The sequence below is a fragment of the Procambarus clarkii genome, chromosome 18 (assembly GCF_040958095.1).
Source record: "Procambarus clarkii isolate CNS0578487 chromosome 18, FALCON_Pclarkii_2.0, whole genome shotgun sequence".
NCBI classification, from domain to species: domain Eukaryota; kingdom Metazoa; phylum Arthropoda; class Malacostraca; order Decapoda; family Cambaridae; genus Procambarus; species Procambarus clarkii.
The window spans coordinates 16,004,960-16,027,399 of NC_091167.1; the positions used below are offsets into that span (position 1 = coordinate 16,004,960).

Genomic DNA, 22,440 nt, shown 5'->3' on the forward strand with positions numbered 1-22,440 from the left:
AGCACAAAACGAAGCTGGAAAATATTCAGAGGTATGCCACTAGGCTAGTCCGAGAACTAAGAGGCATAAATTATGAGGAAAAGCTGTGTGAACTGCACTTCACATTGCTGGAAGACAGAAGAGCTCAGGGAGACATGATTACCACATACAAAATTTTCAGGGGAATTGACTCGTGTATTATTACTGCTGTTATTAGTGAGCATTAGAGACCCTCAGGTAAATTCAAGAAATTACAGTATCCCAGTACCCAGCTGATCCATAACAGCATTCCTGTATCCCAGCTGATCCATTACAGAATTTGTCTTTGCATGGGTCCACTGTTGATCTAACACTCGTTCCTTTACCGATTGATTGATGAAGATTAAGCCACCCAAAATGTGGCACGAGCATGAATGGCCCGTAAGTGGTGGCCCTTTTGAGCCATTACCAGTATCAATAGATGATACTGGAGATCTGTGGAGGTGCGACTGCACCCTGCGTGACGGGAGATGTCTCCCGTGCGCTCCTTTATCAGCCTTTCCCACTCGATATATCACTTATACTTTAACTCACAGTGATGGACTGATTACGAGAGCTGGAGCACGCCCTTATCCTACTGTGTCTTGGTTTATACTGACTTATATTGTGTTGATTTAGGGGCGACGACGATCGCGGGATCGGATGCGCCCCTTACTCGCCATTGTTGATGGTCGTTTACTGTACAAATACATATTTGTTTTTAAGTTTAAATTCTAATTCTTTATTTGCATAAAAAAATCTTGGCGGTATATACGTAACCAGTGATTACTTTTTGTTTAATAAATAACAATTGAAAAAGTTTAGAAATCTTTCTTTTATTATTTGTTTTCTACCACAGACGTGGCCAGACATTTACAATGCTAACCAGCATATATACATTTTCTTCTGTCCTCCATGGACAGGGTTAGAGATGTGTTAAACATATATTTCACGGATTTATTGAACAATCAACCACAGAAGGTGATTCGGTGCTTTTAAAATGCTAAGCTAACCTACATACGTAAATACATAGATACATAGATTTACACATGCCCTACATAAAGTGTTATTTTTTTATTTTATTTATTTATTTATAATACAAGAAGGTACATTGGGTTTGTGAGAATACATAGCATAGTATTTACAATCTTGTAAAGCCACTAGTACGCGCAGCGTTTCGGGCACGTCCTTAATCTAACAGATAATTTTAAGTATGTAAATTCTAGCAGAATTAATAAAATGATAACGAAGTTCGAAGTTCGAATAACGATGTTCGAAATTTCTTTTACATAGTGTCATTAATGTGCATTTACAAAGGTGAAATGTAATTCTGATTAGCTTCCATATATACTTTATACACATATATATACATACACACACACTTATACGTACATATACATATATACATACATATATACACACACATACATTTGTTTCTTTTACTCTAACAGGGTGAGATAGCTGATAGATAATTAAACTAGTGTGCAATTGAGCACTTAATCACTGAAGGTGATTAAGGTGCTCTTACTAGCTCAGGTTATATAGTTACATCACATACATACATTGTATAATTGATACATTACATGGGCAATCTTGGGTACAAGTACAATATATCATCAAGTGTTCCAGTACTCATATAGTAATTACACAGTTCAGCATACCTTAGCCCAGGAGGATGAAAGTCAGTCAATATGGGACATTCTACAATATAATGTTCAAGAGAGTGCATGTTTTCTCTTTCACAAAGTTGACACATTGTGTACTCGACATTTGGCTTTTGAGAAAGCTGCCAGATACGTCTATATTCCAGGCGTATTCTGGCCACTATAACATCACATTGCCGGGTTCTTGTTCTATTAGTCCCATATGTGAATGTCTCCTCACGATATCTATCATAATATTTAATGCTACAACTTTCAGGTCTTTGTGAATTTGTTAGGTCTGTGAGATCTTCATTTGATATTTGTTTAAGTATTCTCTTTGTCACTGCTAATGAAACACCCATATCAATTTCTACCACTGGTTTTCTACAGGCTGTCTTTGCAAGTATATCAACAGTGTCATGCCTTGAGATGCCAACATGTGATGGTATCTATTGGAATTTAATTTCATATCTGTGTTCTTTAGCAGCTAAAACATTCATTCGAATATCACTGACTATTTTCTGGGTGTTACTACTATGTGTGTCCAATGCCAGGAGTGCACTCTGCGAGTCACAGTATATTAATCCACTGCCTTTGGCAATAAATCCTCTAATCAAATAAATCTCAAAATAAACAATACCCAAATTTGTAACAAATTAGATGGCAAATTCCTTGGCATTCTCATTGACCACAAGCTGAATTTCCAGGGACACATTCTAAATATATCTAAAAAAGTTTCAAAAACTGTGGGCATTCTTTCTAACATCAGATATTATGTACCACACGCTGTTCTGGTGACTCTCTATTACTCCCTTATCTATCCATATCTCAACTATGGTATTTGTGCTTGGGGCTCTACTACCCAAAATCACTTACGTCCTCTAATTACTCAACACAAAGCTGCTATTAGGACAATATCCAACTCTGGCCCCAGACATCACTCGATACCCCTACTCAAATCTCTGAATATGTTAGACATTAAGTCACTGCACATTCTCTCATGTGTATTATACATATATAAAACGCTAAACTATAATGCCAATCCTGATCTCAAAAGCTTCATAGAAGGTTGTAACAGAACCCATGAGCACCACACCAGAAATAAATACAGTTTTGATATTCCTAGAGTACGACTTAATCAAACTAGAAATGCACTACAAATCAAGGGGCCCAGAATGTGGAATGACCTTCCCAACCATGTTAAAGACTGTACCTCTCTCAACCAGTTTAAGTTAAAAACGAAGCTATACCTAATCAATTCCCTGTAACCTACCATACCCTTCTATTGTCAGCCAATGTCTGTTTTTTTTTTTAAAGAGCGCTGTTTGTCGACATAATTGTATTTGTGCTGCTTTTTCATCTATGTTTTCATTTCTTGTTTTCATTCTACTCATTATGCTCAATTAGTATTAAGCTTGTCATTTAAGTTTATCATGCCCGAAACGCTTTGCGTAATAGTGGCTTTAGGCATTGTATGTACTAGCTCTACCTATAAGTCAACCAATCTTTGTAAAAATTTATTGTATGTATGTGTCTTACCTAAATAAACATTTTATTTTACTTTATTTTTATTTTATTTTATTTTATATCAGTATAACAGAGACATGTAAGTTTTATTCATAACACTAAAGAACAAATAGAAGGAGGAGGCGTCCAGCAAACAGCTATATTTCTCCATTACGTCCGTGCCTATAATAAATGGATATTTTTCTTCTGGATTTGGCTGGACACTCAAGTTATCTTCTACATATACGTCGCCCCCCATGTGTAACCGGAGTTTTTTGGGAGGACAATTTTCAAGTCCTATTCTCTTTAAATATGACATTGAGACATTTGTCTCATCCGTCCCAGTATCAATCAGTATTTTGTTTGTGCAATTGTCAGGTTGTGAAGAAGGTGGCAGCGGGATTCTAAGGTATGATGACCTGCAATTACACAATCCAAATCCTTTATTTTCAAACCTTCGGAGGTTCTTGAAATACAGGTCAGAATTATCCCGTTTAAACTGCTGTATTACATGGTACTCAGTCATGAGAGTGAAACTAAAGAAAAGCACGGGGCCCGGGTCTATGTTGAAGAAGTTATCCATTTCTGGCGGGGTAATTTAGACTTTGGTGACCAACTCCTTGTTGTTTTCTAATTATATTTTAACATTTTCGACAGTCCTAACACTGAGGTTTCTGACTCCGTCAAAAAAGTCGAGTTTACACTATTTGGTAGCGGATACGTTCTTATCCAAACCAAGTTTTATAGCATCTTTGTCTTCTATGTTATTGCTTGAAGTGCCGGAGTCCACAACCAAGGTGCAGGACTTACCGTTCACCTTCGCTTGGAGGAAATTGTGGCCCTTCAGGGCAATCTTCTCCAAGCCCTTCAGGGATGGAGGCTCAGTGAGTATAGGGGGCTAAAGCAGGTAGATTGTTAGGACCTCTCCGTCAGGACTGACCTCGTATATAGTGGAGTCATCGGTGTATTTTAGTCTTTTTCCGGGACCATTGATAGTCTGGCGGCCATCCTCCTTCCTCTTGCAGCCACGGCCCACCACTTGTTTGGTCTGTGTGTCCATGACTAGACGGGTGAAGGTTACCTTACAGTGAGTCGCGCTCTCTGAGCACCAAATTATATCCTACTTACATTATATTTAGTCAAGCAACAGTAGCATCTTTTACTTTCAATTTTTCTTTTATATTTGTAAACAAATATAAAACTTTATGTATTACCAAATACTCTTTGGTAAATACATAAGCACTGTATAGTTTGTGTTACAAATATTTAAATAGTTAAGAGCCGCCAAATCTGAATATTTTGCGCAGTTTTGGAGAGTAAACAAAGTACCAGAAGGTGCAGCCCCGCTGGAGCAGTTCCAACAACGCGCGCCCGTATTGGTAAACAAACATTTTATTTATTTATTTATTTATTTATTTATTTATTTATTTATTTATTTATTTATTTATAATTTATTTATTTATATACTAGAAGGTACATTGGGTTTGTGAGAATACATAGCATGGTATTTACAATCTTGTAAAGCCACTAGTACGCGCAGCGTTTCGGGCAGATGTTTAAGTTAAATTATCACGTCTTTCCTTGTAATATAACATGCATGTTATAAATATATGTAATGACTATATTTAAAATACAAATCGAAAACATTTAGGAGGCTCCTATGGGAGGTTAATGTTGTGCGGCGTTTGGAAGACTGGACGAAGTTGAGAAAAATCGGAAGCCTCTGGAGGAGCTACTTTTTAATGACCGCTGCATTATGTTGGAATGCTGAGGAATTTCTGATGGAGGAGAAAGACAGTTGCACAGCGCGCGGAGCGCCGTGGGGGCCTATATAAAGAAGAGAGGAGAGGTCATACGTTTTGACCATTTGGTCATTTGGTCCGGGAGACATCTCCCGTCACGCAGGGTGCAGTCGCACCTCCACAGATCTCCAGTATCAGCTCCTGATACTGGTAATGGCTCAAAATGGCCACCACTTACGGGCTATTTATGCCCGTGCCACCTTTTGGGTGGCTTCATCTTCATCTTAACACATTCACAAGGGAGACATCTCCCGTCATGCAGGGTGGTTGTGAAGATGGTGGGATGTTAATATTGGTGATAGTGAGGATGGTGGTAGTTGTGAAGATGGTGGGATGTTAATATTGGTGATAGTGAGGATGGTGGTGGTTGTGAAGATGTTGGTGTGTGAATATTGGTGATAGTGAGGATGGTGGTGGTTGTGAAGATGGTGGGGTGTTAATATTGGTGATAGTGAGGATGGTGGTGGTTGTGAAGATGGTGGGGTGTTAATATTGGTGATAGTGAGGATGGTGGTGGTTGTGAAGATGGTGGGGTGTTAATATTGGTGATAGTGAGGATGGTGGTGGTTGTGAAGATGGTGGGGTGTTAATATTGGTGATAGTGAGGATGGTAGTGGTTGTGAAGATGGTGGGGTGTTAATATTGGTAATAGTGAGGATGGTGGTGGTTGTGAAGATGGTGGGGTGTTAATATTGGTGATAGTGAGGATGGTGGTGGTTGTGAAGATGGTGGGGTGTTAATATTGGTGATAGTGAGGATGGTGGTGGTTGTGAAGATGGTGGGGTGTTAATATTGGTGATAGTGAGGATGGTAGTGGTTGTGAAGATGGTGGGGTGTTAATATTGGTGATAGTGAGGATGGTGGTGGTTGTGAAGATGGTGGGGTGTTAATATTGGTGATAGTGAGGATGGTGGTGGTTGTGAAGATGGTGGGGTGTTAATATTGGTGATAGTGAGGATGGTGGTGGTTGTGAAGATGGTGGGGTGTTAATATTGGTGATAGTGAGGATGGTGGTGGTTGTGAAGATGGTGGGGTGTTAATATTGGTGATAGTGAGGATGGTGGTGGTTGTGAAGATGGTGGGGTGTTAATATTGGTGATAGTGAGGATGGTGGTGGTTGTGAAGATGGTGGGGTGTTAATATTGGTGATAGTGAGGATGGTAGTGGTTGTGAAGATGGTGGGGTGTTAATATTGGTGATAGTGAGGATGGTGGTGGTTGTGAAGATGGTGGGGTGTTAATATTGGTGATAGTGAGGATGGTGGTGGTTGTGAAGATGGTGGGGTGTTAATATTGGTGATAGTGAGGATGCTGGTGGTTGTGAAGATGGAGTGATGTTAATATTGGTGATAGTGAGGATCGTGGTGGTTGTGAAGATGGTGGGGTGTTAATATTGGTGATAGTGAGGATGCTGGTGATTGTGAAGATGGTGGGGTGTTAATATTGGTGATAGTGAGGATGGTGGTGGTTGTGAAGATGGTGGGGTGTTAATATTGGTGATAGTGAGGATGCTGGTGATTGTGAAGATGGTGGGATGTTAATATTGGTGATAGTGAGGATGCTGGTGGTTGTGAAGATGGTGGGGTGTTAATAATGGTGATAGTGAGGATGGTGGTGGTTGTGAAGATGGTGGGGTGTTAATATTGGTGATAGTGAGGATGGTGGTGGTTGTGAAGATGGTGGGGTGTTAATATTGGTGATAGTGAGGATGGTGGTGGTTGTGAAGATGGTGGGATGTTAATATTGGTGATAGTGAGGATGGTGGTGGTTGTGAAGATGGTGGGGTGTTAATATTGGTGATAGTGAGGATGGTGGTGGTTGTGAAGATGGTGGGGTGTTAATATTGGTGATAGTGAGGATGGTGGTGGTTGTGAAGATGGTGGGGTGTTAATATTGGTGATAGTGAGGATGGTGGTGGTTGTGAAGATGGTGGGATGTTAATATTGGTGATAGTGAGGATGCTGGTGGTTGTGAAGATGGTGGGGGGTTAATATTGGTGATAGTGAGGATGCTGGTGGTTGTGAAGATGGTGGGGTGTTAATATTGGTGATAGTGAGGATGGTGCTGGTTGTGAAGATGGAGTGATGTTAATATTGGTGATAGTGAGGATGGTGATGGTTGTGAAGATGGTGGGCTGTTAAAATTGTCGTTTTTACATGGCATAAATCAGCAGTTTTACAAGTTCAGTTGTTGATCATTAATGTTTGATAATAGCAAGACATAGGTTGACCAATCGTAGCTTGGTCGCCTGGGTCCGAGTTATGGCAGAGTGAACCTGGACCTTGGTGCTCCTCTTACTTGTGAACAGCGGCTGGTGAACAGCGGCTGGTAAACAGCGGCAGGTGAACAGCGGCTGGTGAACAGCGGCTGGTGAACAGCGGCTGGTGAACAGCAGCAGGTGAACAGCGGCTGGTGAACAGCGGCTGGTGAACATCAGCAGGTGAACAGCGGCAGGTGAACAGCGGCTGGTGAACAGCGGCTGGTGAACAGCGGCTGGTGAACTCAGCGTTCAACGTACTGACTTACTGTATGGCTAAAGAAATAGAAACAATTGAACGCAAGCTACAAGAATCATACAAAACCCAGGAGAGGAAAAGGCCATCAGTGAAATAGAGAGAAATCCGAACTTTCACCGATGACAACAAAGAAATGAGCGAGCTACTGAGGAAGCAGTACGACTCTGTTTTCAGTGAGCCATTAAACGCACTAAAGATTGATAACCCAAATGAATTTATCATGGATATGATACCAACATCAAATCATATATCAGACGTCACCCTATCCCCACTGGATTTTGAAGAAGCCATAAATAGTATGCCTATGCACTCTGCACCAGGCCCGGATTCTTGGAACTCCATATTCATCAAGAACTGTAAACAAACACTATCGCAGGCCCTCCACATTCTGTGGAGACAAAGCCTAGATACTGGCGTTATTCCTGATATACTAAAAACAGCAGAGATAGCATCACTTCATAAAGGAGGAAATAAGGCAGAGGCAAAAAATTACAGACCGATAGCACTAACATCGCACATTATAAAAATTTTTGAGAGAGTGCTAAGAAGTAAGATCACAAAATACATGGAATCACAGCATCTCCATAACCCCGGACAACATGGTTTCAGAACAGGGCGCTCTTGCCTGTCGCAGTTGCTGGACCACTATGATATGGCATTAGATGCTATGGAAGACAAACAAAACGTGATGTAATTTACACAGATTTCGCAAAAGCTTTTGATAAATGTGACCATGGCGTTATTGCACATAAAATGCGTTCAAAAGGAATTACCGGAAAAATAGGCAGATGGATCTACAATTTCCTGACCAACAGAACCCAATGTGTAATAGTCAACAAAATAAAATCCAGCCCATCAACCGTGAAGAGCTCAGTTCCCCAGGGTACTGTGCTTGCTCCAGTACTTTTTCTCATCCTCATATCGGACATAGACAAGAACACAACCTATAGCACTGTATCATCCTTTGCAGATGACACTAGGATCTTCATGAGAGTAGGCAACATAGAGGACACGGCAAACCTCCAGTCAGATGTAGATCAGGTCTTTCTATGGGCTACAGAAAATAATATGGTGTTTAACGAAGATAAGTTCCAGCTCATGCGCTATGGAAAAAATGAAAATATAAAAACGGAAACCACGTACAAAACTCAGGCAAATCATAACATAGAACGTAAAGGCAATGTAAAGGATCTGGGTGTACCCATGTCGGAAGACCTTACCTTTAAAGAACACAATAAAGTAGCCGTCACAACTGCAAGAAAAATGACAAGTTGGATAACAAGAACTTTTCACACTAGAGATGCTATACCGATGATGACACTTTTCAAAACGCTTGTGCTCTCTAGAGTGGAGTACTGCTGCACAATGACAGCACCTTTCAAAGCTGGAGAAATTGCTGACCTGGAGAGCGTGCAGAGATCCTTTACTGCTAGAATCCACTCAGTAAAACACCTAAAGTATTGGGACCGACTAAAGAGCCTAAATCTGTACTCCCTTGAGCGCAGGCGGGAGAGATACATAATAATTTACACGTGGAAAATATTAGAGGGGCTGGTCCCAAACCTGCACACAGAAATAACATCACATGAGATCAGAAGACATGGCAGGATGTGCAGAATACCCCCGTCAAAAAGCGGAGGTGCATCAGGTACTCTGAGAGAGAATTCTATCAACATCAGAGGCCCGAGACTGTTCAACTCGCTTCCGCTACACATAAGGGGCATAACTGGCAATCCCCTCACAGTGTTCAAGAGAGAACTGGATAAGCACCTCCAAAGGATACCTGATCAACCAGGCTGTGACTCATATGTCAGGCTGCGAGCAGCCGCGTCCAGCAAACAGGAGGCCTGGTCGACGACCGGGCCGCGGGGACGCTAAGCCCCGGAAGCACCTCAAGGTAACCTCAAGGTATGGCTGGCGAGCGGGACCTTGATTCGTCCCAAAACGTAGATGGGGAAAGAACCCCTTAGATCATGGATCGATACCAGTAACTTCCCTGAAACTCACCCCTTGTATGATCCTTCTAAAAAGGGTGTTTTAGGTCTTTTAAAGTCAGAGGTTTCAGATAGACACATCCTTGAAGTTGTAGCTCTCAAGCCCAAAATGTATTGTTTGCTGTTGCACAACAATTCAAATTCCATTACCGCTAAGGGTATCCCCCGCGCTGTGCAAAGATCTTTAACTCATAGACATTTTAAAGAAACCCTTCACAGTAATGCAGTAGTAAATACTTTTCAATACTACCAAATTAGGAATTTAGGAGGGCAAATGGTCACCACCCATAATACTAAGAGGGGTTTAAGTGCATTTGATGATAAACGTTATTACCTAAATAAATACAAAAGCCTAGGCTATGGTCATCCAGACATACCACCTGACCCCCACCCATCCACCTCAACCCAAGGGGTGACCGCTGGAAGTGAAAGTGATGACGTCATCGAGCCACAAGGGGAGGAAGGGCGACACCCTTCCAGTGAGAGTGAACGCTATGACGACAGGAGCCCCCTAGGAGAGGAAGAAGAACCACAACACCCCTTTCTCCCTCTGGATGATGACTCATCGTCATCATCACCCCAGGAGGGGGAGGAAGACCCCACAACAGACCTGTGGGCACGGAGGAGGGGTCTAGTTAGACAATATTATGGGGGGGAATTAGATTACGACTACGTTTAAGCCACTATGTACTTTTGTTAATATATTGTATAAAACAAGTGTTATTTCTTTTCACCCACTTTTATTTTGAGTATATATATATCCTATATAGCTCCGGTCATATATGCACATAGTCCTGGAGGGGCCATTCAGACTTGTTCGAATATATATATATCCTTAATTAGTCCTATATAATGACGTAGTGTTTAAACGGAGATACCCAGTGTAAGTGAAATATGGCGCACCGTAGACTACAATTTGAGGTGGGTCTATCTCTCACCCCGCCTCTGATTCCATTGTCTGATAAGTGGGCCTATCTGGCTCCCCGCCTTTGATTCCATTGTCTGATAAGTACCCCCCATTGTTTGTTAAGTGCCCCTATCTGGCTCAGAATATACTACTACTCTCCATAAGGGTCTCTAGATTTAATTACTTTTAAGCAAGTCAGTTCTTGATGGTAGTAAAGAGAAGTACCACCACCTCTTTGTATAGGACGACAGTTGTGAATAGCTGAGTAGTTTGCTATGTTGTAGAGCTGAGCAGTGTCCTCTTTTAACCACGTTTCAGTAAACACAACAAAAGAGAATTTGTTGTCAACTGTGACCCGCTGCCGGCGACATTGCTAGCTGGCCGCACACGGATTTGTTCCCGGAAAAACTCACGATTCTGAGCACCCATTAGCTCAATTCATCGCGGTTTTGTGAGGAGGAATACATCAGTACTCCACGACCCAGACAATATCTTGTTTTGAAGGAAACAGTTCCGATTTCGTCTACAATTGACGGAGAAACAACGTTGTTGTTTACCTGCTGCCAAGCTGACTGGTATTCTGCGCAACCCAGTACGCAGGCGACCCAAACTCTCGTACCGTACTTTTCTTTTTGAATACCGTATCACTGACCAGGTCACTTAGAGTCCTACCCTGAAGGGTGAGACGATATCCCGCAGGCATTGCCACAAGGGAGCACCTTAGAAGGTGTACTGAGCCTGACAGGGAAAGGTAGACCAAACAGCTCATTTAGGTGTTAGGTATCCCTGATTACACCCGGGGGAATCATTCTACGACCTCTGATGGAGGGGAATGAATTTCTCCAGGCCTAGGAGTGTTTCAGGCATTAGGTAGGGCAGTGAGTCGGTCCTCACTACGTGGAGAGTCATGGGGAAGGCTAAGAGAAAGAGGCAATGGATGCAACTTTCAGACGAGGAGGGACGGTGGACCGATGTGTAGCAGGCACCGAAGAAAACTGCGCTCGAGGCTTCACCACTTGCTTCTTCCAGCAAGACAGCAGACGTAATGGACCCAGAGGGGACACCACCAGTCACACACCAACCAGTGTCAGACAATGTACTTCTCTCCACAGGCCAGTCACAGGACAACAGTATGAGACAGGAGAGGACAGCACCAGTTACACACCAGCCAGTGTCAGACACTGTACCTCTCTCCACAGCCCAGCCACAGGACAACAGTATGAGACAGGAGAGGACAGCACTAGTCACACACCAGCCAGTGTCAGACACTGTACCTCTCTCCACAGGCCAGCCACAGGACAACAGTATGAGACAGGAGAGGACAGCACCAGTTACACACCAGCCAGTGTCAGACACTGTACCTCTCTCCACAGCCCAGTCACAGGACAACAGTATGAGACAGGAGAGGACAGCATCAGTCTCACACCAGACAGTGTCAGACACTGTACCTCTCTCCACAGCCCAGTCACAGGACAACAGTATGAGACAGGAGAGGACAGCACCAGTTACACACCAGCCAGTGTCAGACACTGTACCTCTCTCCACAGCCCAGTCACAGGACAACAGTATGAGACAGGAGAGGACAGCACTAGTCACACACCAGACAGTGTCAGACACTGTACCTCTCTCCACAGCCCAGTCACAGGACAACAGTATGAGACAGGAGAAGACAGCACTAGTCACACACCAGACAGTGTCAGACAATGTACCTCTCTCCACAGCCCAGTCACAGGACAACAGTATGAGACAGGAGAGGACACCAACAGTCTCACACCAGACATCGTCAGACTCTGTACATCTTCCAAGATTCAAGATAAAGCAGACAGACCACTTTCCTACAGCATATGGAGTAGTAACGGCAATGGAAAAAAAACAACCAGAGCTCAAACTTTCCATTACAGTCAACCTGAAAGGAGAAATAATAATGACACCACAAGACCAACAGACTGCAAATTACTTAGAAAAAAGTAAGAGTCCTGCAAGGGAAACCTGTATGCTTGGAAAAGCTGGACCCTTCAGAAAGACGCACACGAGTTGTACTTTTGGGATACCCAATCGACTTTCCCCTGGATCCAGTACTAGAACACAAGCAAATCCTGAATGTGGAACGATGCCGCACAAAAGTAGACAAGGCAGCGACACGTCAGGTTCTGGTGACCGTCATGGGACATGTGCCAGAAACATTCAGTCTTGGAAATTGGGGAACATACCGACAGAGACCATACGTCCCAGAACCCCTGCGCTGCTTCAGGTGTCAGAAATACGGCCACCATCAATCACGCTGCACCGGACAGGAGAGATGCGGAGTGTGCAGCCTGAGACATCCAACCAAAGACTGTATAGACAAGCACAAGGCAAACCAGGCCACAACAGCCAAATGTCCAAATTGTGGAGACAAACATCAAGCCTGGAACACAACCTGCTCTACACGGAAAGAAAAAGTGCAGACAGCTCAGGCCAGGATAAACACACAGACCAGCACCACATACACCAACACCAACGTCTAGAACACTCGTGCACAGCCACAACACACACACTCTCACAGAGCAAAATTTCCGGAATCTATTAATTTCAAATCAGAAAATACACAAAAGTGCTGCAGAAATACAGCAAATGCAAAGGAGCAAAAAGCAATTACTTTCGGAATCAACACAACAGATATACAGTTTTACCACCGAGGTCCAGCTGAAAAACATAGTGAAGATCATGGCAGAGACCATTATCAATTGTCTACAGATGACGCAGAACGCCTCACAGCAACAGACTCAAGAAATCACTTGTGTGATAATGGACAAGATCGTGCAGCAGACCACAGTTACACAAGAGACAGTCTCAGACAAGACGGAGCACAAGAGGACAAACAACGCAACATGGACATACAGACTACCAACAACAGTCGGGTAGTCAAGACACCAGAACATCAACATTTACAACAGCAACTGCAAGAAGCAGTGACCACCCAAGATCAACAGAATCTTACAACACAAGAGACAGACAACAACAGCCAATGCAGTCTGATATGCAACAACACCAACAAAGACGTATTGAACAGCAGAGATGCACAGGTTCCGACAACACAAGAAACAGCCACGAGCAATCAATACAGTCCGACATGCAGCAATACCAACAACAAAGTGATGGACCACAGTTATGCACAGATTCCAACAATGCCGGGGATGACCACGAACAATCAATGCAGTCCGATTTGCAGCGACACGACTTGCGAGGTGGAGAATATAGAGGTCGATCCCGAAGAGGAGTTCTACTAGAACAGGCAACACCAACCGAAACCATCGTCTGGCCATTACGAATTCTGCAGTGGAACATACAAGGTCTTGGAAATAAAAACCACACACTTCAGGAGGCTGCAATCAGCACGAAAGCAGATATAATCGTTTTGGAAGAAACTCTTTTCCCAGCCACGAAATCCTTCAGATTAGCTGGATATCAGCACTATGTTATACCGTATGAACAGGGGAGACAAAGAGGGTTAATGACCCTAGTCAGGAACACCATACCCAGCAAGAAAATAGACCCAGTTTCATGTGGGGATGGAGTAGAGGTATTAGCAGTAACAGTGAATATGGCTAATATTGAGCTCCTCATATACAACGTCTACAAGCCCCCTAGACGTAAACTAGAAGCAGAGGCAGTGCTTGCCTTGGCCACGCAGGAAAATGTAATTATTGTTGGGGATTTTAATGCTCATCATCAAGAGTTAGGTGTGACTGGGCCAGCCAATGTAGATGGGCGCCATTTAGCTGCAGCTCTGCGAGAAGTACCTGAGATTACACTTCTCAACACTGGGGAACCCACTCACATTCTTGGAGGTTCCCTTGATCTTACATTAATCTCAACAGCCCTCAAGCATCAGGTGAAGTGGGAAGTAGACCCGGTGATCACCAGTGACCACTATGCTACTGTCACAACACTAAACATAGAACGTCCTCCTACACCACCTGCACAACCTAGGGGGAATTTAAGAAAGGCCAATTGGAATATATACCAAGAGGAACATGAAAAATGGTATGCAACACACACGCCACCTGAGGATTTGAACATACATGAGACCAATCTGCAGGAAGCCATTGCAGCTGCTGCAAACAAAGCTATTCCAATCATTATCACAGGAAACACAAAACGAAAGAACTATTGGTTCTATAGTAATGAAGTTAAATAACAGAACCACAGAGTCACCATCTTCAGAAAACATCTAAAGAGAAACCCCACACCAGAAGGAAGAACTCTGCTAAGAGCGGTGATATCTGAAGCAAGACGAGTTTCTCGAGAAGTAAAGGAGGCAAGATGGTTTGAGTGGTGTCAAACTCTAAATGAACATAGTAGTCTTGGCAAGATATGGGGTCAGATTAAAACTATATCAGGTCGACCAGCCCGACCACAGGCATGTATTCAACCATTGCAGGAGGCTGAGAGACTTGCTCTCCAATTTGCAGAAAGAACAGCTTCATATCAGCTTCCTGCAATGGTCGGAAAGCAGCAAGAACAATTAAAACAAGAGAGGTTGACAGTCATTCATGAGAGCATAGCTATAAATGACGAATGTGACGGCCCCTTCACCAAACAAGAACTAATCAGAGCCAAAAAAGGTGGTAAGGACACTGCACCAGGTGCTGATAACATTACATACTCAATGATCACACATGCAGGTCCTGCTGGAGAACAGGGAATATTGGACGTCATCAATGCATCTTGGCAGCAAGGCAAACTACCAACCTCTTGGAAGAAAGCAGACATCATACCGATTCCTAAGCCGAAAGAACCTGGCAATTACTCACCCATTTCATTAACATCATGCATTAGTAAAACTGCAGAACGGATGGTCTTAAATAGGCTACTGTGGAAGACTGGAGACCTTCATAAACACATATTTGGCTTCACTAGAGGAGTAGGTACTGCAAACTGCATAGCAACATTACTAGGAACAGTTAACTCGGGTCCAGCTATAGTGATCTTCCTTGATCTAGAAAAAGTATTCGAACTTGCAAGCCCGCAAGCAATTTTACACACCTTAGTTAAAAAAGGTGTTAAGAGAAATATGCTGGCATGGATTCAAGATTACCTAAGTCACAGGTATGCCAGAGTAAAGTTGCAAGGACAAGTGTCGGACTACCACCTGCATGAGAATGGGACTCCACAAGGAGGAGTCCTCAGTCCTAGTCTTTTTAACATCCTTTTGGAAAACCTTGTTACCATGACATTTACAGAAGGGGTTAAATTGCTAAGCTATGCTGATGATATAGCATTAGTCATTACAGGTCCTTCACTTCTAAATAAAGCACAAGGTGCATTAGATAAAGTAACATCTATATGCAGCGTTTTAGGGCTAAAAATATCTGCACAGAAGTCTAAGGCAATGAGACTAGGCGGCAACACTCCAGACAGGCACCTACGCATTCAAGACATTAACCTTCAGTGGGTTACACAATATCAATATCTCGGAGTGTGGATAGATTTTAAAATGACATTCAACAAGCAAATTCAATATCTAAAGGAGAAAACAAAATCACGACTAAATATAATGAAAGCAATCACAGGGCCCCGTCTAGGAGCGGGAAACAAAGTGTTAAGAATGTTTTACATACACGCCGTTCGTTCCCTAGTTGATTATGCAGCGCCTGCCTTACTCACTCTTTCTCCTGGTCAGTGGGCAAACGTTGAGGTTCTTCAAAATGATGCATTGCGAATCATAACAGGAGCTCCCAGATGGACTAAAATACTGAACCTAAGACTAGAAACCAAGCTAACGTCGATTGAAATAAGGGTAAAAGGGATCGCTGCGTGCATGCTGACCAAGATATTGACTAGACCTAGAATCAGTTCACTTAAAGATGTAATCGCTGGAGCACTAACTCTGGACAGAAGAGCCTCCAATAGCAACAGGTGGACCCATTGTGCGATAAACACTATCAATACATTCGAAATAACAAACACAGTCACTGAGAAGGGTGCCGACGAAATACATGCAGGCTTTGTTATGCAAGCCCCTTGGGAATCTCCGCCAGCAGACTTTAAGATTATGGTTATTGAAGGAAAAAAGAACCAGACAAATCCTCATCTGCTACGTAACATTGCACAGATGCATATAGAAGCAAACATGGCATCCGACGGCTTCACTTACTTCACAGATGGATCAGTAGACCAGCAGGGACAAGAAACCGGAGCTGCAGTTAAAGCAGGAAACTCTGTAAATAGTTGGAGGCTCTCAAATGGGTGTTCGACTTTACAGAGATGCTAGCCATTCAAAAGGCTTTGGAACATGCTTTTGCTGAACGCCGACAACATGTTATTATACATACAGATTCGAGAACCGCCATTGAAACCTTGCAACAAGAACACATATGTGATAACATACATCTGATCACAAATGTCATATCATTAATGCAAACACTCAAACGACAAGGCCGACGGGTACTTATCAACTGGGTGCCAAGTCATGTGGGAATAATAGGAAATGACATTGCAGACGAAGCTGCAAAACTTGCAACTAAGAGAAGAAATGTAGACATTTACATACTGCAGAGTCTATCACAGATTAAGAAAGTAATTAGAAACAGCAATGCAAAAGATGTACAGTGACCACAACACAGCAGTTGCAACATCAGGATCTGCGGGTTGGTACAAGAATTCAACCAACTACGAACCACTTAGTTTGATGAAAGGGAGCTTTAGTGCAACAGAAGTGCACTTACATTGCATCAGGCTTGGATACCCATGTGCATGGGAAATAGGCTTACAGGTTCCGGAAGATGAGAGGAAATGTCAACACTGTGGAGAAATGCCCGACAGACCACTGGAACATTATCTAACACAGTGCACAGTTACAAACACATTAAGATTTCAACTTAGATTCATCAGAGCAGAAGAATTTGTTAAACACATATGTTAAACACATATGTAAACATAAACTCTTTTATATTTGTAAACGGTAAATATAATTCTTCTTTGAAAACAAATATAAAACTTTATGTATTATCAAATACTCTTTGATAAATACATAAGTACTGTATAGTTTGTGTTACAAATATTTAAATAGTTGAGAAGAGCCGCCAAATCTGAATACTTTGCGCCGTTTTGGAGAGTAAACAAAGTACGAGAAGGTGTTGTTGTTGTGTTGATTTAGGGGCGACGACGATCGTGGGATCGGATGCGCCCCGGATGCCCGATATCGGGAAATAGCGGAAGGATGGGGTCCCTATAGTCTCTTCAGGCCATAGACCCTACAATCTCCTCAGGGTACAAATTTTACAGTCTCTTCAGGCCACGGACATGACGGATGAAGCGGAAGGTATGGCGAAGGATGTCATGACGGACGTCTTCGTCTCTCGCACCTAACCCGTCAAGGAGAACGGGAACTGTGAGGCAGGGAATATTCAGCCTACGAACGGCACTCTGTAGTCTGACGCGAGCGCCATGAAATTGAGGGCAGTGAAGAAGGTGTTCCACTGTATCCTCCTGGGTCGGACACCACTGGCAGTATGGCAGTATCTACCAGCCATAGACGACGGAGATGTGCGGCCAGGCAGGTGTGCCCAATCCAGAGACGAGTGATGGCAGTGTCGAGGAGTCGAGAATGATGACGAGTCCATGGACGCGGGGTGGAATCCTCCCGTAGACCCGCCAGAGAGGAGAACCTGAGTGCTGGCTCCATCATTGCCTTCCATCTCGCGAGGCAAGCCGCCCGGAGTTGTAGGAGAATTTCGGAAAGGTCTAGAGGCACATTTGTAGAGTCATGGAGAGCATGCGCCATCCCTGCTGCTGCGTCGGCCACCTCATTGCCTTTAATACCGACATGTGATGGAACCCATTGGAGATAGATGGACCAACCTGGAGTACCAGAGTATGACAGCAGTTCTCCACGGATCTGTGACACAGTATGACGATGGACTCGTGGACGCTGAGATGATATCAGATGTAGGGCTGTAACTGAGTCCACGTAGAAAACCACTGTAGAGGGCCCTGAAACTTGTCGAAGGAGTTGTAAGGCTAGTAAGATTGCAAACAATTCCCTGGCCAGGCACAAATGAGCAGGGAAGAGTTTCCACGTCTGACAGAAGGATAAAGGAGCAAAGTATGCTGCCGCAGATGTGGATGGTGGCTGATCTTTGCGGAACCCATCCGTGTAAACCTCCAAGTATCCAGAGTATAAGGAGGCTCGTAGGTTTGCAAAAATTAAAGGGGCCAAACCCTCTAAATCTCTCTTCCGACGAGGAGGCTTGGAAAAGTCGACAGAAACCCGAATGAGCTCTTCTGCTCACGGAGGCACCGATGAGATGATCGGGCCAGGGGTGAGTACAGGGACGGGAAGGGAAAACTGTGAATAAGCATCCAAGGCCCGGACGACGAAAGGCAACTGACGACGTCGGGAACGTCCAGCCGGCACATTCCACCAGTTAGCCTCGAGCTGGAGGCGAGTAAGTGGATGGGTAGCAGGGAGACGCACTATCCGTTGAAATTGGCGGCAGTGGACGAGAAGACGTTCAAAGCTCAGGGGCCATAGCCCCGACTCTGCATGGAGAGAAAGAACTGGCGAGGAGGGCATAGCTCCTAGCGCTGAGCAAAGGGCACCATTTTGAATGGGATCCAACCTTGCCAAGACAGATGCTACTGCTGAGCCATAGATTTCACTCGCATACATGATCTTGCTACGAATGAAGGCCTTATAGAGAGCTAGGAGCGACTCCCGTGAAGCCCCCCATGCCGCACCAGAGAGCCGTTTCATGATGTTCACGTGACGAAGGCATGAGGCCCGAAGGTAGTCCACATGATGCCTCCACGTCAGCCGAGGGCTATCTAGAACGACCCCCAGCCACCTGTGTTCCATAGCGATCGGGAGACGACTGCCCCCGACGGTCACCACTGGCTGGTCTGGTAAGCGGGTCCAGGTGAAACTCATGACGCAACTTTTCACAGGGTTAATGGAGAGCCCCTTCCCCAGCACAGTTGCTGAGAACACAGTCACGGCATTTTACAGGAAGCCTTGTGCCTCTAGGAGAGTGGCACCATCCGCCACGAGGGTTACATCGTTGGTATAGGCTAAAACCTGGACCCCCCGGAATACAGGGAGATCAGACAGAAGAATAGAGAATAATAGTGGGCTCAGAATCGCTCCCTGGGGAACACCACCCGAGACAGGGCGGGACGTAGAGACGACTCCACCAACCGCCACTTTGAATGAGCGGCCCTGTAGATAGTTTTGGAATCACCTCAACGCCGGACCCGAGAGACCTAGTCGAGCCAGACTCTGAAGGACAGCAGAATGAGACGCAGAGTCAAATGCACTCTTGATGTCGAAGAATGCTGTAAGGAGCACTCTTCTCCGGCGATAAGTGTCCAATATTCGATGTTCCAAGGAGAGGAGGCAGTCCATCGTGCTTCTTCCCGGCCGAAATCCACTGATACCCTCTGGTAGAAAACCTGAGGTTTCCACCACCCATTGTATCCGGGTGTGAACAAGACGTTCCAACAGTTTCCCGAGACATGGAAGCAGACTTATGGGCCGATATGAACTCGGGACAGACGGATCCTTCCCTGACTTGGCCAATGGTAGAAGAATGGCGTGTTTCCACGGGGCAGGGAAGACACCAGAGGACCAGCAGGCGTTGTAGAAGTGAAGGAGGTGGGACTGAAGGATCTTGGGTGCCCTCCAAACAAATTCATATGGGACGTTGTCTATCCCTGGCATAGTGCCCGACCTAGAGAGTGACAGAGCGTCCTTCAGCTCAACAGATGTAAATGGACGATCCAGGTCCTGAGCTAGTCCTATACCCTGTCGGGAGTCCCATCCTATGGAACTCACAGAAAGGAGCGGGGAACGGTAAACATCTTCAAAGTGGTCAGCCAAGAGTTCGGCTATTTGTACTTCCCCAGGCTTCCATTACCACTGGGGTCTCTGAGTGGGATGAAAGGCTGGGATTACCTACCTGTCATCTTGCGAACAAAGGCCCAGGCTCCCGCAGAGGAGGAGTCGAATCGGAGAGAGGCACAGTAATCAGCCCAGGCCTTGCGTTTGGCAAGGAGGACTGTTCGTCTACACCTGGCGTCCGCCCTGCAGAAGGTCTGCCGCTGCAGTGGAGTAGGGATGCGCTGCCACGAATTCCACGCACGTCGCCGGTCCAGTACTGCCTGCCGACATTCAGGATTCCACCACGGTGCCCCACGGCGGGAAGGATTGGTTGTCTGGCCACTAGTCCTCCTAAAATGCCGAGAGCCTACACTGAAGAGGGACTCGGAGAGAGCATCCGCTGACCCATGCAGATCTGCAGTAACTGCAGGAAGGGTCGACCAGTCATCCGCCTCATAGCCATACCATCCCTCTTCCGAGAAGATCCATTTGGATCTTCGGGAGGTCAGAGCAGGACGAACAGTGCCCCCGAAGGAGATGACGATGGGCAGGTGATCACTACCCAGGTACGGCCCGGTCCATATCTGGGCCATCATGAAGGGGCCTCTTCCAATGCAAAGATCGAGCGTTGAAAAATGTCCATTTAGCGGGTCTATCCGAGTTCCCAAACCTGGCGGCGTCAGTAAGGAGAGGTCTGGGAAGTCAAGAAGAAACTGAAATAGGGCTCAGCCAGCCATGTTGTGGTGGCGACCCGATAGCATGGGTTGCCATGATGAGTGCCGAGCGTTAAAGTCACCCATGACGAGGCAGGTGTCTGTGATCTGACCAAAATAGTGTTCTAGTTCCTTCTTTGTTACCAGTAGACAGGGGTTATACAGAACTCCAAAGGTGCCCCACCTATGGGAGAGGGCCACCTTCCCTGCCATGAATTCTAAATGTCCACCCGGGAAGGAGTGAATCCAGAGCAAGGAGCTGGGAACTGAGTCCCTGACCAAGAAGGCAAGTCCCCCTCCACCCCGTACTGGCCGATCTTGTCTATAGACCGAATACCCCGGCACCGTGAAGGAAAGATCGTCTGTAAGCCAAGTCTCACAGAGTCCCACGATCAACGGTGGTGCGCTGACGATAAAATTGCGTAGAAATTGCGTCTTCTTAAAAAGGGAGCGGGCATTCCAAAACACCATAGTATTCTCAGGATGGGGCGCCATTATCCCTGAAATACAACAGCTAACTTTTTGACCACCAGTGCGCAGACGTCTCCAAAGGGGGAACCACTAGAAAAAGCCATAAAACCCTCATACAAAGTAAGTAAAATGTGTGGTATCAATGACAGCCAGTTCAGAGGATGTTGATCAATGCTTCTCTCTGCCTGACGGAAGCAGTGATCGGCTCGCGAACTCTCTTGACGGCGCCTGCGACTGGTGGGTGCTTCACTCTGGGCCTTATGTTCCACAGGTGTCACAATCCCTTGGGAAAGTGCCTGGGGGACCAGAGGATCGTCAGGACTGCCTGTTGGAGCAGTACCTCCTGATCGATGGGTGTGTCGACGACACCGGTGTTGGTTTCTTTGGGGAGAGGCAGGAGGGTGACGAGTGCCAGGCTCCGGCCGATACTGAGCGTCCATGTCTGTATCCGTGGATGAGTTTCCGTCCATGTCAAGGCTACCCAGGAGGGAAAATCGATTAGCAACCTGGGTGTATGAGGCATGTGACTGGGACAGGCAAGAGCGTCTGCTAGTTCCTACTTGTGAAGAGGCCCGGCCAGGGGGAACCTGGAGGCGAGAAGAAGCGATAGGCTGATTGAGGGCACGCAACTTCTGGAACAGCTCATGTCGAGGTGTCCCCGCTGTTTTATGATCGATGTCCAACTGGAGGGCCTCAAGATATACAGGGCAACTCTTTGACATAACCTTATGATGGCCATGGCATAAAAAGCAGCGAGGTGCAGCAGAGCACCCACCGTTATCTCTGTCTGTATGGCCTTATTTGGACGAGGAGGGAAGAATCTACCTTAAGTGTGGGAGATATTAACAAACAAAGGGATAACTGAACTCTTAATCTGTGTTAGGCTCTGCGGCCCAACCAAAACTCGGCCTCGTGGAAACCACGTGTCCAGGACAATGAATAATAGAACATGAAATGGAAATTAATAAAAATGTAATTTACTAACTAAATAATTTATTCAAAATCTAAATCAAAGCACTCCCTGACTTAA

The 22,440-nt window shown here is 45.0% G+C and overlaps 2 protein-coding genes across 3 annotated transcripts in view; both read right to left on the reverse strand.

Annotated features, from left to right (window-relative positions):
* LOC138365806 (2-(3-amino-3-carboxypropyl)histidine synthase subunit 2-like) overlaps positions 1-4,259 on the reverse strand; it is a 63,622-nt gene extending 59,363 nt beyond the window's left edge. Inside the window, exon 1 of one of the 2 annotated variants that reach the window (XM_069326290.1) lies at positions 4,087-4,259. In XM_069326290.1, coding sequence (XP_069182391.1) covers positions 4,087-4,106 — 20 coding nt within the window. In that variant the 5' untranslated portion in view covers positions 4,107-4,259. Of the gene's footprint in view, positions 1-617; positions 663-4,086 lie in introns of those variants that run through there. The other variant, XM_069326291.1, reaches the window with a different exon arrangement.
* A 13,501-nt stretch (positions 4,260-17,760) lies between these two features.
* LOC138365964 (uncharacterized) lies at positions 17,761-19,278 on the reverse strand. The gene is made up of 2 exons (XM_069326679.1): positions 18,679-19,278; positions 17,761-18,429 (listed from the first exon to the last, which is right to left on the reverse strand). Exons 1-2 carry the CDS (start codon positions 19,276-19,278, stop codon positions 17,761-17,763), a joined length of 1,269 nt encoding a protein of 422 aa, XP_069182780.1.
* Positions 19,279-22,440: the final 3,162 nt, after the last annotated feature.